The following is a 16824-nucleotide window of genomic DNA, read 5'->3' as shown; positions in this document are numbered from 1 at the left end:
TGACTAGGGAGATGATAACAGTCAATAATAATAACAACAAGAAGCACCAGTAAGAGGAGCACAAAGTCGCTGCGTCTGTGCATACCACCGCTCTTTGTGGTAGATAATATCTGCAAAAAGTCCTATTATATGTTCCTCTTTAGATACATTGATTCCTTTCAGCTCTTTGTTTTTTCCGATAGCTTGAGCCAAAGGTTCTATGAAAATTGCAAAAAGGGCAGGGCTAAGGCAGCAGCCCGGCGAGTGCCTCTAAAGACCTTTTAAGTGCCTATCAGATGGCCACTGTTCTTTGTTCTGGCGGTTCGGTCTCTATATAAAGATTGTATGCGCCTAATGAATTGGTTATTAAAACCCAGCACCTCTTCTAACACTCCGTACAGAAAAGGCCAATGAACTATCAAACGGCTCCTATGCGTCGAGACTGACCAGAGCTGTGCTAAGATACTGTTTATTAGCCTGTTCTAGAATGTGTAGGTGTCTTGATGCTCAATAATCCAGGTAAGAAAATCAAAGAAGGTTGAATCAGTATCCAGATGAACTGATTCAACCTTCTGTGATATAATGTGTCGGGTTCATCTGATGTTATCCTGTATTTGTCAACCTTTTATAAAACCCTGTCTGATCTTCATCTATTAAATCAGGCAACAAGTGTAAAGTGTTCAATTCTTTTTGAGATTACAGATGTAATCTGCATTCAATAGAAATTAGACAATAAACTTCACAACTTTCTTTATTTTTGCCTTCTTTTAGGATGACTGATATCATGGCCTCTTTCCATGATGGTGGTGCCACAGCTTTGTTGAGTGTCCAATTTAAGGATTCTAGCAATAAAGCGGCGAGATCTTCTTTAAAGATTTTAAACCCTTCATTCAGAAATCCGTCACTCCCTGGGCATTTATTTGTTTTCAATTTGCTGATCACTACATCCAATTCTTTTTTGTGACGGGGGCGGTTAATTCATCACTTTGTTTTTTTTCTTATGGAGGGGAGGTCTAACAATACGTTATCTTCATCGTCAATCTTAAGACTGTAAGTATATGGTTTCATAGTAATCTTTAAAGGTTTTATACATTTCTTCTGGTTCTTAGGTTATTTTTATTAATTAAAGGAGCTCTGATCTTGTGCACTGAATTTATAATTTGTGTCCTGAGGCGTCTTGCTAAAACTTTTGTTGCTTTCGGGCCTGATTCATTAAAGGTTTGTTATGTGAATGTCAATTTCTTTTTTAATTCACCAATCAACATGTTCTCTATTTGTTTTTTTTTTAGTTCTTTTATCTGGTTTGTCAATCCTTTATCCTCATCTTTTTGTTGTCGTTTCTGTATTTTTCTCAACGTTTTCTCTAATTCATCGTATTTTATCCTCTTCATCTTGTTTAAGTATGCCGTTCTTGAAATTAGTCTCCTCTCATTATCGCATCGACCGTGTCTCATACAATGGTTGGGTCTACTTGGCCATTCTTGTTCTCTTTTATAAAGTCACCAAATTCTGTCTTAATCTCCTTTACAACAGTTTTATTGCTTAAAATACTGATATATATATCAATGACTAAATATATTTAGTCTCCATGATGTACTCATCACTCTATTATTCAAGATTATAGTTAGATAAATTGCATTGTGATGATCTGATACATCTGCTGTTCCTATTGAGCACTCCTTTCACCCTGTGACTATCAATAGTGTTCATTATGAAATAGTCTATTCTGGAGTACACCTGATGACTAGCTGAATAGTGAGTAAAGTCTTTTTCTAGTGCATGGAGGTTCCTCCATACATCATACATTCCTTTCTCTTTAACATATTGAGGTCTTTTTATCTATGGCATTCATGCCTTTTTGTACTTGTCGCATCGATAGAGTACTTCAGAATTGTGTTCCATTCTCCAGCACAGACTTAAGATTCCTTCACATTCAGAAATGATTGTATCAAATAGGAATTTAAAGAATTTTCTATCACTTTCTGGAGGGATATATATATGCGAATGTGACCAGACCATTATCTATCCTTCCTTTGATTATTATATGACTGAGCTACCTTAATCTCAAACTGCACAAGAGACACTCAGTAAACAGTCAAGTCAAGAGTCAACACACGCAGTGCTTTCCGTCTCAGTTTATATACACTCATTGATCAATAGCAATATATATGACATGGTAGTTATATGTGTCCTGTGATGGCCTGGCGGCCTGTCCACGTTTTCCTGTCCTGGCTGCCGCCCAATGACTGCTGGGATAGACTCCAGCATCCCCGCGACCCTGAGAGCAGGATAAGCGGTTTGGATAATGGATGGGTTGTTATATGGCTGCCCTCTTAGTCTAACCTTTTCCTTAATTGGTTCAAAGTTAAGAGAGTTGGAAATCAGAGTAGCCACTCCCCTTTTAGACTATATTTACAAGAACTGAAAAAGAGTTTCAGTTCCCAAACTTTTTCAGCTTATGTTCTTGCTTCAACATGTCTCTTGTAAAAATAAAACGTATGTCTTATCTTTTTTTCATTTTTGCTCACACTTTACTCCTCTTGACTGGATTACTCAGGCCATTCACATTCAAGGAACCAATTCTCAAGTTATGTCACCCTATCAAGAATAAATTAGCTAATAGCCCCCAAAAGCAAATCCAAACAAAAACAACAATCATGAAGTACAAAAGTGAACAAACCTCAAACCGAGGAGGAGAAGGAGGCTCTTGCGCCTCCTAATTTGACCACGTTGGTGGGTCGAGGGTGAAGCCTCTCATTAGGAGAGGGCTCAGTGTTAAGGATGGCTGGGGAGTCCAGAAACATTAACTCTACCATCCTATGTGTCCAACGTATCCCATATAGCAGCGTTTCCCAACCCAGTCCTCGAGGAACCCCTATCCTGCAGATTTTCATTGTAACCCTGCATAGGTATCCCTGCTTGTACTTACTCAACCAATCATCTAACAGCACTTAAGTATGCAAGGTGTGCAACAATTGACATAATTCATTGCTGATTGGTTGAATAACTACAAACACGTACCTATTCAGGGTGGCAAAGACAATCTGCAGGATAAGGGTTCCTTGAAGACTGGGTTGGGAAACACTGCCATATAGTGAATGAACCCGCCTCTCTCAGGCACATATACATGCTAAACTAGAATGGCCATTTTACAACGTCAGAATTTTAACTATCACACCGGGTCATGTAGTTTAAATCCCTGTTCATATTTGCTCAGTGCGCCTCCTCTGGAATTCCTAGAGTTTTCCCCTCATTGTCTGTGCTGCTGCCAACCCTCTCCCACAGCGACCCGCTGTCTGCTGCCATCCCAACAGTTCCCAAAGCCCTCTTTTCAGGCTATTCTCTCCCTCAGCTTTCTATGGCTCTTCCACAGGGAATCCACGTCACTTCAGCTCCCACTGCACCTCCTGCGCACTGGTGTATGCTTGGGCCCCTGTATCCCAGTGGATCTGCATGTTTGTGTACAGTGTTGGAAGCGAATCCCCTTTTCCTTGAGGGCTTTTTTTATCCCATTGTATTCCTTGCAGTTCGCGACCATATCAGTTGCATAGTCATAGTTGAAGTAGAGAGATCTGTTGCCCAGTTGGATTTTTTTCCTTTTTCCAAGCTTCGCTCAGTACCATCTCCTTGGTTGTGAACTCCTGGAAGTTGATAATAATAGGTCTCGGTGGGGCTTTGGGTCAGGGTTTATGCATCAGGGACTGATGAGCCCGCTGCATTTTCAGATCCAAATCTTGTGGGAATGGCAACTCCTGAAGAGTTTCACACAAACTGTGGTACTGAGTTTCCCTCCTCTCTCTGCCTGCCTTTCCAAAGGTGCATATGTTGTTTCTCCTAGACGTGGACTCTTAAGTTTGTTAGTATCTGCAACAGAACTCTTTGCTGTTCCAGGCAGGTGCAAAGTGCCACAACTGCCTCCGCCCCTCATCCCTCTACCTGCTCCACATGGGTCTCTGCTTCTCCTCGGTTGGACAGGCTCTGCAGTTCTGTCACAAGGTTGTCAAGTTTGTCATTGATTTTTTGTCCCAGATGATTAATTTCCTGTCTCAGACAGTCATTGTCCCCCTTGAGATACGTTTTTAGCTCCTTTATCGCCCTGATTATGTCTTCAGGATCTACACTTGTTTCAGGGTTCCTCTGGCCTTCAGCAGCTTCATTTCAACTGCTAGTGTGTTCTGCTTCGATGTCACTAGCTTTTGTCACCAAGACACTTTTATCTTGAATTTTTGTTCTCTCTTACGACGTTTGGCATTTCTTTTTCCACTCATCCATCCTTTCCACTGCTAGATGTTGAGTTATTAGGTGGGGAAATTGCAATAGATCTGGGAGCGCAGTTTCACTATGCGTCTAACTACTCAATCAACAAAACCAGATGTCACAATGAATTGCATTTAATGTACAAAATGTCCCATATAAATAAAGTTTAATTGATTTATTGATTAGGGGCTGACTACTTACTGTTGACAATGACAAAATGTCCCCCTCACCCATTCACTTCTTCCATGTCAAGTCAATTTTATCTGTATAGCCCAAAATCAATAATTACAAATTTGCCTCAGTGGGCTTTACAGCAACACAACATCCTGTCCTTAGACCCTCTCATCAAAACAGCCTCATTGAAAGAGACATAGGTGGATTTTATTAGCTACCTATCCTTGTCCCTTACCAGACTGATGTGAATCAGATTGATGTGATGTGAATTTTAATTAAAAAGCAACATTAAATCTAAACCGTCTAAGTATGTCAACCTAGCTAACTTTTACTGACACCAAGAAATTAAGCTAACGTCAGAATCTGAGAAGTGTTCAAGCAAGCAATCCATTTATTTTTCTGTCCCTCTGTCCATCCATCCTTCTTGCTGTCTTGCAATTAGACTACAGCAGTGCAAAGAGAAAAGCATTAAGCGGAATAAAATATAACGGACCTGAACATAACAGATAAGAATGGATCAGAGTAGGGTGTCCGGGTACCGTAGTGGCCTATTCCATTGTCTACTAACAGGGGGATGTCCGGTTCGAATCCCCGTGTTACCTACGGCTTGGTCGGGCATCCCTACAGACACAATTGGCCGTGTCTGCGGGTCGGAAGCCAGATGTGGGTATGTGTCCTGGTCGCTGCACTAGCGCCTCCTCTGGTCGGTCAGGGGCGCCTGTTCGGGGGGGGGGGATTGGGGGGGAATAGCGTGATCCTCCCACACGCTACGTCCCCCTGGTGAAATTCCTCACTGTCAGGTGAAAAGAAGAGGCTGGTGACTCCACATGTATTGGAGGAAGCATGTGGTAGTCTGCAGCCCTCCCCGGATAGGCAGAGGGGGTGGAGCAGCGACCGGGACGGTTTGGAAGAGTGGGGTAATTGGCCAAGTACAACTGGGGATAAAAAAAAGGGGGAGGGTAAAAAAAAAGAATCAGAGTGGAGAAGCCACCAAAACCTGTTTCTGAATCCAGGAGAGTCATCCTACCTCCACCATGGAGCGAGAGAGACAGAGACACAAAAACAGCACTTGTTGTGGAGGGAGAGAGAGACCGAAAGCAAGACAGCGAGAAAAATAAAGACAGACAGAAACGGAGAGTACTTGTGACAGAGGGAGAGAAAGAAACGGAGCAAGAGCTGGAGCGAGAGCACTTGTGGCAGAGGGAGACAGAAGAAAGAGGGGTGCAGAGAGATGGTTGGAGGGGTCCGAGTGTGACAGAGGAAAGCTGATGAAAGCGAGTGAATCTGGGCCTCAGAGAGGAAAGTGAGCTCCTTCTTTAAGTGTCGACGCTCTCACCCCCCACCTCCTGATTCATGGATTACTATCAGAGGAGAACACAGTTCGGCGTACGGAACCGCTCATTCAGCAGTGACAGGACGCTGTCAGCCCTCACACACCAAGTTCACTTGGAGTTAGAAGTGGATTTATTGTGTTAGCCCGACTACAACTGGACTTTTAAAATTCATGTAAACGTGTTAGTCCCACTGAAATCGTACTAAATCGAGTTTCTCAAAGTCAGACTAACACACCTAGACGACGCGGTTGGGGATGGATTTACTCTGGCATGTGTACGCTTCAGTCGGCCCCGAACTGGCCGAGGCGTTCGGTGCATGATCCATAGTTCCTGCGGCGGTCTTTCACCCGGAAGTGGAACAGCGTGGTATCAACAGTACCAACGTGGCATCTCATTTGTACCAACAGTGAAGTGTAGAGTACGTATGAAATGTACAGCGCTGTTAAGGTGTCCATGTTTTCACCGCTCCACATGGAACCTGCTTGCCGCTTGCTAACTTGTTTGTCGCTTGTTTGGTATGTGACGCAACAGGTCAACGGGAAGAAGGTCCAATAGCAACCGGCTGAAAGGGGGCATATCGCCACCTACCGTACCGGGGTCGGACATACTGCCGCCAATAAATCGATTCTCCCCCGGTTCTTGTCTACTGGGACAACGATAGTAGTCCGGTTACATGGCCTGATCGAGCTGTAACCGTAGCTCACCTTACCTGTGCATGTAAATGCAGTGACAGACACACACCACAGCCTCACTGCCACCAAGAATCACAACACAATGTTTTGATGCTCCCCTGTGATGTGTAAGAGCTGTTGAGTTATATTTGCGCTGTGTTTAAAACCTCTGACGTCATAAAACAGACCGCAGATCATAGAGAGCCACTAGCTTTAGCCAGGGAGAAACAGGAGACAGTGCAGGGTTCCCATTCTCTAAGAAGCCTCTGCCCAGGACTTTTCCAGGACAGTTTCCATGGCTTCTGCTGGGGTACACATACCAGCTGTTGCTGACATAGGGTCCCATTATTCAGTATGAACTATCAATGGAAGTCTCAAAAGTCTCTAAACGGACTGCACCACCCAGACTTCACACACTGGTGTCCGGGTGGCGTAGCGGTCTATTCCGCTGCCTAACAACATGGGGATCGCCAGTTCGAATCCCCCGTGTTACCCCTAGCTTGGTCGGGCATCCCTACAGACACAATTGGCCGTGTCTGCGGGTGGGAAGCCGGACGTGGATATGTGTCCTGGTCGCTGCACTAGCGCCTCCTCTGGTTGGTCGGGGTGCCTGTTTGTGGGGGGAGGGGGAACTGGGGGGGAGCAGTATGATCCTCCCACGTGCTACGTCCCCCTGGTGAAACTCCTCACTGTCAGGTGAAAAGAAGAAGCTGGAAACTCCACACGTATGAGAGGAGACATGTGGTAGTCTGCAGCCCTCCCCGGATCGGCAGAAGGGGTGGAGCAGCGACCAGGACTGCTCGGAAGAGTGGGGTAATTGGGGAGAAAAAGGGTGAAAAAAATCCACAAAAAAAAGAAAAGACTTCACACACTGATGTCCCATCTCAACACAAACATATGGATGAAGATATGCCACCTCAGCATGTAAAATTAGGATTTTACAACCGATCTTCATAATTTGCTATGACCTCATCATTATTTCCAGGACATTTGATCAACATCATCATTTTCCGGGTTTTTTCCGTGACTGGAATACTACTCCATTCATTTCCAGGTTTTCCAGGGCGCACTGGAACTCTGACAAGCGCTATAAAGCCTTTGGCACCTGCCTCCCAACATGGTGGCCGTCAAAGCCACTGGCATCCGCTCACCGAACGTTTCATGACAGGCCTTCCTCTCTAGCTACCACACAGTGCTGACGCTGATGTGTACTACTGTGCTGACGCACAATGTAGTAGAGGTAGTAGAGCTGTATAATTATGGCTAAAATAACAATAACAATTATTATGCTCAATATTGCGGTCAGCTATTTATTCATCCATTTTGGGGGAGCAGAATTGTTTTACTGAGCATCAACAGAAAACTGATTTTCCACTCATAACGTATAAATAAATACTCACATGTACAAATCTTCAAATCGGAATAATACTTTCTCCACACCACAGCAAGCTCACCCCACAATAACCGCCCCCGGCCATGATCGATTAACCGTGGAAGCCAATTATCAAAATAGTGATTAATATATGACTCAATTTGCAGCCCTATGTAGTAGTAGTAGTAGTAGTAATAGCAGTAGTAGTAGTAGTAGAAATATTAGTAGTAAAATAGTAGTAGTAGCAGCAGTAGTAGAAATATTAGTAGTAGAAGCAGTAGTAGCAGCAGTAGTAGTAGTAGAAATATTAGTAGTAGAAGTAGTAGTAGCACAGGTAGTAGTAGTAGAAGTAGTAGTAGTAGTAGTAGTAGCAGCAGCAGCAACAGTAGTACTTATAGTAGTAGAAATATTAGTTTTAGAAGTCGTAATAGCAGCAGCAATAGTAGTAGTAGTAGTAATAGCAGTAGTATTATTAGTAGTAGAAATATTAGTAGCAGCAGTAGTAGTAGTAGTAATAGCAGTAGTATTAGTAGTAGTAAAAATATAAGTAGTAGTAGTAGCAGCAGCAGCAGCAGTAGTAATAGCAGTAGTATTAGTAGTAGTAAAAAAAGAAATAGTAGAAGTAGTAGTGGTAGCAGCAGCAGTAGTAGTAATAGCGGTACAAGATAAAACCAGAGAAGTCATACCAACATGATTACCATTTAAACATCTGTCATAGTGACACCAGCCATACACGAGCGTTACAGCCTTCATAGTACACACCATTACTTCACACAACACCATTACTTCACACAACACTGCCACTTCATACAACACCATTACTTCACACACCATTACTTCACACAACACCGCTACTTCATACACCATTACTTCACACGCCATTACTTCACACAACAACGTTACTTCACACAACACCATTACCTCACACACCATTATTTCACACAACACCATTACTTCACACGCCATTAATTCACACAACACCATTACTTCACACAATACCATTACCTCACACACCATTATTTCACAGAACACCATTACTTCACACACCATTATTTCACACAACACCATTACTTCACACACCACCATTACTTCATACAACACCATTACTTCACACACCATTACCTCACACACCATTATTTCACACAACACCATTACTTCATACAACACCATTACCTCACACACCATTATTTCACACAACACCAATACTTCACACAGCAGCATTACTTCACACAACACCAATACTTCACACAGCAGCATTACTTCACACCAACACCATTACGTCATACAACACCATTACTTCACACAGCAGCATTACTTCACACTGCAGCATTACTTCACACTGCAGCATTACTTCACACCAACACCATTACTTCCTACAACACCTTTATTTCACACCAACACCATTTCTTCATACAACACCATTATTTCACACACCATTACTTCACACAACACCGTTACTTCACACAATACCATTACCTCACACACCATTATTTCACACAACACCATTACTTCACACAACACCATTACTTCATAGAACACCATTACTTCACACACCATTACCTCACACACCATTATTTCACACACCATTACCTCACACACCATTACCTCACACACCATTATTTCACACAACACCAATACTTCACACAGCAGCATCACTTCACACAACACCATTACGTCATACAACACCATTAATTCACACAGCAGCATTACTTCACACTGCAGCATTACTTCACACCAACACCATTATTTCACACCAACACCATTACTTCATACAACACCATTATTTCACACAACACCATTACTTCATACAACACCATTATTTCACACAACACCATTACTTCACACAGCAGCATCACTTCACACCAACACCATAAAGTCATACAACACCATTACTTCACACAGCAGCATTACTTCACATCAACACCATTACTTCATACAACACCATTATTTCACACAACACCATTACTTCACACAGCAGCATTATTTCACACAACACCATTACTTCACACAGCACCGCTACTTCATACAACACCATTACTTCACACAGCAGTATTACTTAACACTGCAGCAATACTTCACACCAACGCCATTACTTCATACAACACCATTATTTCACACCAACACCATTACTTCATACAACACCATTACTTCACACAGCAGCATTATTTCATACAACACCATTACTTTACACAGCACCGCTACTTCACACAGCAGCATTACTTCCATCAACACAACTTGTGATATGGCGGCGGGCAGATCGCTTCTCGTGAGCTGCTGATAAGACAAGGCCTTCCTCTTCAGCGCAGCATGGCGAGCCCGCTGATAAACTGAGCTGTGATAAGCTCTAAAATGAAGATAAGGTGGGGAGATACGATAGACCACCAGCAGGGTGGAGATGATGGACGGTTAGGACCACCTGACAGAGCAGCCAAACTAAAACAGTAAACCCGGCAGCACACATGGCATACTACACAACACCACACACCGGTATGGCAGAGTGTTGACACAGTCGGGGACGATGTGGCCTCTCGGTTTATTCAGCAGTACTCTGCTGGACGCCAGCGATCTAAGGGCCTCACAGATCCACTACAATAATAAAAACCATCAACATGGGGACCGCCGGGCCTACCAACACGGGGATCGCCGGTTCGAGCCCCCATGTTACCTCCCGGCTTGGTCGGGCGTCCCTACAGACACAGCTGGCCATGTCTGCGGGTGGGAAGCCGGATGTGGGTGTGTGTCCTGGTCACTGCACTAGCGCCTCCTCTGGTCGGTCAGGGCGCCTGTTCAGGGGGGGGGACTGGGGGGAACAGCGTGACCCTCCCACGCGCTACACCCCCCTGGTGAAACTCCTCACTGTCAGGGGAAAAGAAGCGGCTGGTGACTCCACATGTATGGGAGGAGGCATGTGGTAGTCTGCAGCCCTCCCCGTATCGGCAGAGGGGGTGGAGCAGAGACCAGGGCAACTCTGAAGAGCGGGGTAATTGGCCGGATACAACTAGGGAGAAAAAAAAAAAAGAGGGGGGGGGGGTCTAAAAAAAAACCCATCTGTTCAACACTTTAAGAAATCCAGTTCACAAAAGAACTACACAACAGACGGTAACAGATGCACATTTTCCATGATTGCACGGAGGCAGTGAAGAGGCCACTGTGCACCACGCCGTGCCAGGGAGGAGTCAGGCGGAGGGTCATCATTAGTGGTGGAGCTGAAAAACATACCAGGAAGTCGCACAGAAAAATGACAATGACCATAACAAATGACGCCATGACGCAACGGCATCTGTCTGTGTAACATGTGACACGTCTCCTCGGCCGACGCGACGCAGATTCAGACATTTCAGTTTAGTTTTGTTCATTCATTCATTCATTCATTCATTCATTCATTCATTCATTCATCGTCAGACACTTCTCCGGGGTGGGGTCGTGGTGGCAGCACGCTATGTAGGGCACTCCAGACGTCCCTCTCCCCGGCAACGCCCTCCAGCTCCTCCTGGGGGATCCCAAGGTGTTTGCATGCCAGATTGGACATGTAGTCCCTCCAGCAAGTTCTGGGTCTACCCCGGGGTCTCCTCCCAGTTGGATGTGCCCGGTAAACCTCCAAAGGAAGGCACCCAGGAGGCATCCTAATCAGATGTGGCGCCACCGGACGGGACATGAATGCAGAACCGATCGCTGAACGTCAGCATCATTCAGCCCGACCCACCGCAGCGGTCCAGCCACATCCAGCCTGGCTATCAAATGGTGCCAAAGTCCCAGAAACCAGTGGTTCTCCATGCAAAACCACGTGGTAATGGGAACACTACTACGGTAAAGCTTCATTTCTGTATCCAGAACCGTCTGGCCTGTCTGGAAAACCAACCAAGACACAGGAACCAGGCTGACAGTGCAAGCATGCGAAGTGTGTGTGTGTGTGTGTGTGTGTGTGTGTGTGTGTGTGTAGTTGTGGGGTGGAGATATAAACCATGGTGGTGGTTTACATCTGGTGAGGAGAGGTTGGTGTATCAACCCCCAGTCAGGACGGCGGCCCCGTCCCGGGGCAGGTGGAACCCACAAGCAGGCGGGAAGATCACTGATGGAATAACTTAACAGATGACAGCCGAGTCACGGCGAAGGGAGAACGGACACGGACTGAGCTTAATGCCCTCACTATTCATTACTTTACTCTTTCAAGCTGCTGCAAACTGCATCACATTAATCACCGGCTAACAACGCAGTTACAACACAATCAGCTGCCTCCTCTAAAACGTTAACAGGCAGGATGGGGAAGACCAACTGACGACCTCGGAGTCTGTGCTGTGTGACATCATCCAACACATCTTAGTCAGTTAATGTGGAGTTCTCAGCCACGGAAAACAGTCCAAAGATCAGGAGACCAAAAAATATATATATTTTTATTTTTCTCCCCCCCTTTTCTCCCCAACTGTACCCGGCCAATTAGCCCACTCTTCCGAGCCGTCCCGGTCTCTGCTCCACCCCCCTCTGCTGATCCGGGGAGGGCTGCAGACTACCACATGCCTCCTCCCATACATGTGGAGTCCACCAGCCGCTTCTTTTCACCTGACAGTGAGTTTTGCCAGGGGGACGTAGCGCGTGGGAGGATCACGCTGTTCCACCCAGTTCACCCTCCCCCTCGAACAGGCGCCCCAACCGACCAGAGGAGGCGCTAATGCAGCGACTAGGACACACACCCACATCCGTCTTCCTACCAGCAGACACGGCCAATTGCGTCTATAGGGACGCCCAGCCAAGCTGGTTGTAACACGGGGGTTCAAACTAGCGATCCCAATGTTGGTAGGCAACGGAATAGACCACCACACCACCCACACGCCCAAGACCAAAATATTTCTAAAAAAATTAAAAGGTTGGACTCATTTACCATCATGCCTAATACACCAGAGGACTCATGGCAGGAAGAATTCTGTCAGAAATACTCTGTGATTGGGGCGTCCGGGTGGCGTGGTGGTCTATTCTGTTGCCTACCAACACGGGGATCGCCGGTTCGAATCCCCGTGTTACCTCCGGCTTGGCCGGGCATCCCTACAGACGCAACTGGCCGTGTCTGCAGGTAGGAAGCCGGATGTGGGTATGTGTCCTGGTCGCTGCACTAGCGCCTCCTCTGGCCGGTTGGGGCGCCTGTTCAAGGGGGGGGGGGGGGACTGGGGGGAATAGCGTAATCCTCCCACACGCTACGTCTCCCTGGGGAAACTCCTCACTGTCAGGTGAAAAGAAGCGGCTGGTGACTCCACATGTATGGGAGGAGACGTGGTAGTCTACAGTCCTCCCGGATCGGCAGAGGGGGTGGAGCAGAGACCGGGACAACTCAGGGGAACGGGGTAATTGGCCAAGTACAATTGGGGAGAAAAAAGGTGGGGGAAAATAAAAAACAAACAAATAATGTGATTAATAAAATATCATCTCTTCACTTCTTTTTTTGTTTTGTTTAATTGTCAGTGAGATGTTTCAATAAACCATTTTACTGCTGGTGGTGCTGGTGGTGGGGGGAGGGGGGTACTTTGCTGCGTATTTGTATTGCATTGTGTGCATGTGTGTGTTTGCAGTCTTAACACCAACCTGCTGTCTGTCCTTCTTGTGTATTTTCATCTTCTATGCCTTCACTGCATCTGTTAACAAAACGACACATTCAGCATTAGTCGGACAAATGCACACACAACACACACAACGGACACAACAGTTCATTCCATCATTAAATAATGAGGTTATTTACCACGGCAGAGAGTAAACTCATTATAACTAAACAGTCAAGAAACACAGCTTGTCTGCATGCAATGGCATGCAGATGCACAACTGGGTGTGATTCAGTGTCCGCTTGACATCGAGTCTTAAATATTGCAGATAGTAGGAGCGTAAGAAAATATCGATACACTCGGGTATTGTGATATCATCTTTTGTGATACTGTATCGATTCTCAAAACCACTATATCGATGTTTAATCGTTTACATGTAAAGGTTTGTGACAAACATGTTGTGTTGTGTGTAACCCCACGACGGCTAGATAACAGTGTTGTAATCTATCTTCAGCCATTTGACTCTTCCGCTCCAACCCAACCACGTAAACTGAGACAGGAAGTAGCATAAGCACAAACAACACAGGCCTATGAAATCACAATATGTCACCTTTCTTACAGTATCACAATATATCGCCTTACTTACAGCATCACAATATATCACCATTCTTACAATATCACGATATATCGCTTCACAACCTGTACGTGATACGTATCGTATCGTCAGATTCTCGCCAATACACAACCCTAGTAGAATGTTGTATAGTCTTTTTAAAGCCGTTTGTTCAGTATTTCCTTATATATATACAGTGCATCCGGAAAGTATTCACACCCCTTCACTTTCCCCACATTTTGTTATGTTACAGCCTTATTCCAAAATGGATTAAATTCCTTTTTTTTCTTATCAATCTACACACAATACCCCATAATGACAGAGTGAAAAAGGTTTTGTAGAAATTTTTGCAAATGTATTAAAAATAAAAAACGGAAATATTGCATGTACATAAGTATTCACACCCCGATTGCTCAGCCAAACTGAGCAATCGGGGGAGAAGGGCCTTGGTCAGGGAGGTGACCAAGAACCCGATGGTCACTCTGACAGAGCTCCAGCGTTCCTCTGTGGAGATGGGAGAACCTTCCAGAAGGACAACCATCTCTGCAGCACTCCACCAATCAGGCCTTTATGGTAGAGTGGCCAGACGGAAGGCTCTGCTCGGTAAAAGGCACATGACAGCCTGCTTGGGGTTTACTAGAAAGCACCTAAAGGACTCTCAGACCATGAGAAACAAGATTCTCTGGTCTGATGAAACCAAGATTGAACTCTTGGGCCTGAATGCCAAACGTCACGTCTGGAGGAAACCAGGCACCTCTCATCACCTTGTTAATACCATCCCTACAGTGAAGCATGGTGGTGGCAGCATCATGCTGTGGGGATGTTCTTCAGCGGCAGGAACTGGGAGACTAGTCAGGATCGAGGGAAAGATGAATGGAGCAAAGTACAGAGAGATCCTTGATGTAAACCTGCTCCGGAGCGCTCGGGACCTCAGACTGGGGCGAAGGTTTACCTTTCAACACGACAACGACCCTAAGCACACAGCCAAGACAACGAAGGAGTGGCTTCAGGACAAGTCTGTGAATGTCCTTGAGTGGCCCAGCCAGAGCCCAGACTTGAACCCCATTGAACATCTCTGGAAAGACCTGAAAATAGCTGTGCAGCGACGCTCCCCATCTAACCTTACAGAGCTCGAGAGGATCTGCAGAGAAGAATGGGAGAAATACCCCAAATATAGGTGTGCCAAGCTTGTAGCTTCATACCCAAGAAGACTTGAGGTTGTAATCGCTGCCAAGGGTGCCTCAACCAAGTACTGAGTAAAGGGTGTGAATACTTATGTACATGCAATAGTTCAGTTTTTTATTTTTAATAAATTTGCAAAAATTTCTACAAAACTGTTTTTGCTTTGCCATTATGGGGTATTGTGTGTAGATTGGTGAGAAAAAAAAGGAATTTAATTCATTTTGGAATAAAGCTGTGACATAACAACATGTGGGGAAAGTGAAGGGGTGTGAACACTTTCCGGATGCACTGTATATACACTACCGTTCAAAAGTTTGGGATCACCCAAACAATTTTGTGTTTTCCATGAAAAGTCACACTTATTCACCACCATATGTTGTGAAATGAATAGAAAATAGAGTCAAGACATTGACAAGGTTAGAAATAATGATTTGTATTTGAAATAAGATTTTTTTTACATCAAACTTTGCTTTCGTCAAAGAATCCTCCATTTGCAGCAATTACAGCATTGCAGACCTTTGGCATTCTAGCTGTTAATTTGTTGAGGTAATCTGGAGAAATTGCACCCCACGCTTCCAGAAGCAGCTCCCACAAGTTGGATTGGTTGGATGGGCACTTCTTTGAGCAGATTGAGTTTCTGGAGCATCACATTTGTGGGGTCAATTAAACGCTCAAAATGGCCAGAAAAAGAGAACTTTCATCTGAAACTCGACAGTCTATTCTTGTTCTTAGAAATGAAGGCTATTCCATGCGAGAAATTGCTAAGAAATTGAAGATTTCCTACACCGGTGTGTACTACTCCCTTCAGAGGACAGCACAAACAGGCTCTAACCAGAGTAGAAAAAGAAGTGGGAGGCCGCGTTGCACAACTGAGCAAGAAGATAAGTACATTAGAGTCTCTAGTTTGAGAAACAGACGCCTCACAGGTCCCCAACTGGCATCTTCATTAAATAGTACCTGTTAGAGCCTGTTTGTGCTGTCCTCTGAAGGGAGTAGTACACACCGGTGTAGGAAATCTTCAATTTCTTAGCAATTTCTCGCATGGAATAGCCTTCATTTCTAAGAACAAGAATAGACTGTCGAGTTTCAGATGAAAGTTCTCTTTTTCTGGCCATTTTGAGCGTTTAATTGACCCCACAAATGTGATGCTCCAGAAACTCAATCTGCTCAAAGAAGTGCCCATCCAACCAATCCAACTTGTGGGAGCTGCTTCTGGAAGCGTGGGGTGCAATTTCTCCAGATTACCTCAACAAATTAACAGCTAGAATGCCAAAGGTCTGCAATGCTGTAATTGCTGCAAATGGAGGATTCTTTAACGAAAGCAAAGTTTGATGTAAAAAAAATCTTATTTCAAATAAAAATCATTATTTCTAACCTTGTCAATGTCTTGACTCTATTTTCTATTCATTTCACAACATATGGTGGTGAATAAGTGTGACTTTTCATGGAAAACACGAAATTGTTTGGGTGATCCCAAACTTTTGAACGGTAGTGTATATATATATCCATCCATTATCCAAACAGCTTATCCTGCTCTCAGGGTCGCTCGCGGGGATGCTGGAGCCTATCCCAGCAGTCATTTGGCGGCAGGCGGGGTGACACCGTGGACAGGCCGCCAGGCCATCACAGGGCCCACACACACACACACATACACACACACACACACACACACACACACACACACACACATTCATACCTAAGGACAATTTACTACGGC

The 16824-nt window shown here is 44.9% G+C and overlaps 1 protein-coding gene across 1 annotated transcript in view; it reads right to left on the bottom strand.

Annotated features, from left to right (window-relative positions):
• chd6 (chromodomain helicase DNA binding protein 6) overlaps positions 1 to 16824 on the bottom strand; it is a 168807-nt gene that overhangs the window by 121010 nt on the left and 30973 nt on the right. Inside the window, exon 2 of the mRNA XM_056301897.1 lies at positions 13359 to 13408. Coding sequence (XP_056157872.1) covers positions 13359 to 13388 — 30 coding nt within the window. The 5' untranslated portion in view covers positions 13389 to 13408. The remainder of the gene's footprint in view (positions 1 to 13358; positions 13409 to 16824) is intronic.

Source organism: Lampris incognitus, chromosome 2, assembly GCF_029633865.1.
Source record: "Lampris incognitus isolate fLamInc1 chromosome 2, fLamInc1.hap2, whole genome shotgun sequence".
Classification (NCBI taxonomy): Eukaryota; Metazoa; Chordata; class Actinopteri; order Lampriformes; family Lampridae; genus Lampris; species Lampris incognitus.
The sequence above is the reverse complement of the archived record's forward strand: the minus strand, read 5'-3'. Positions and strand labels throughout refer to the sequence as shown.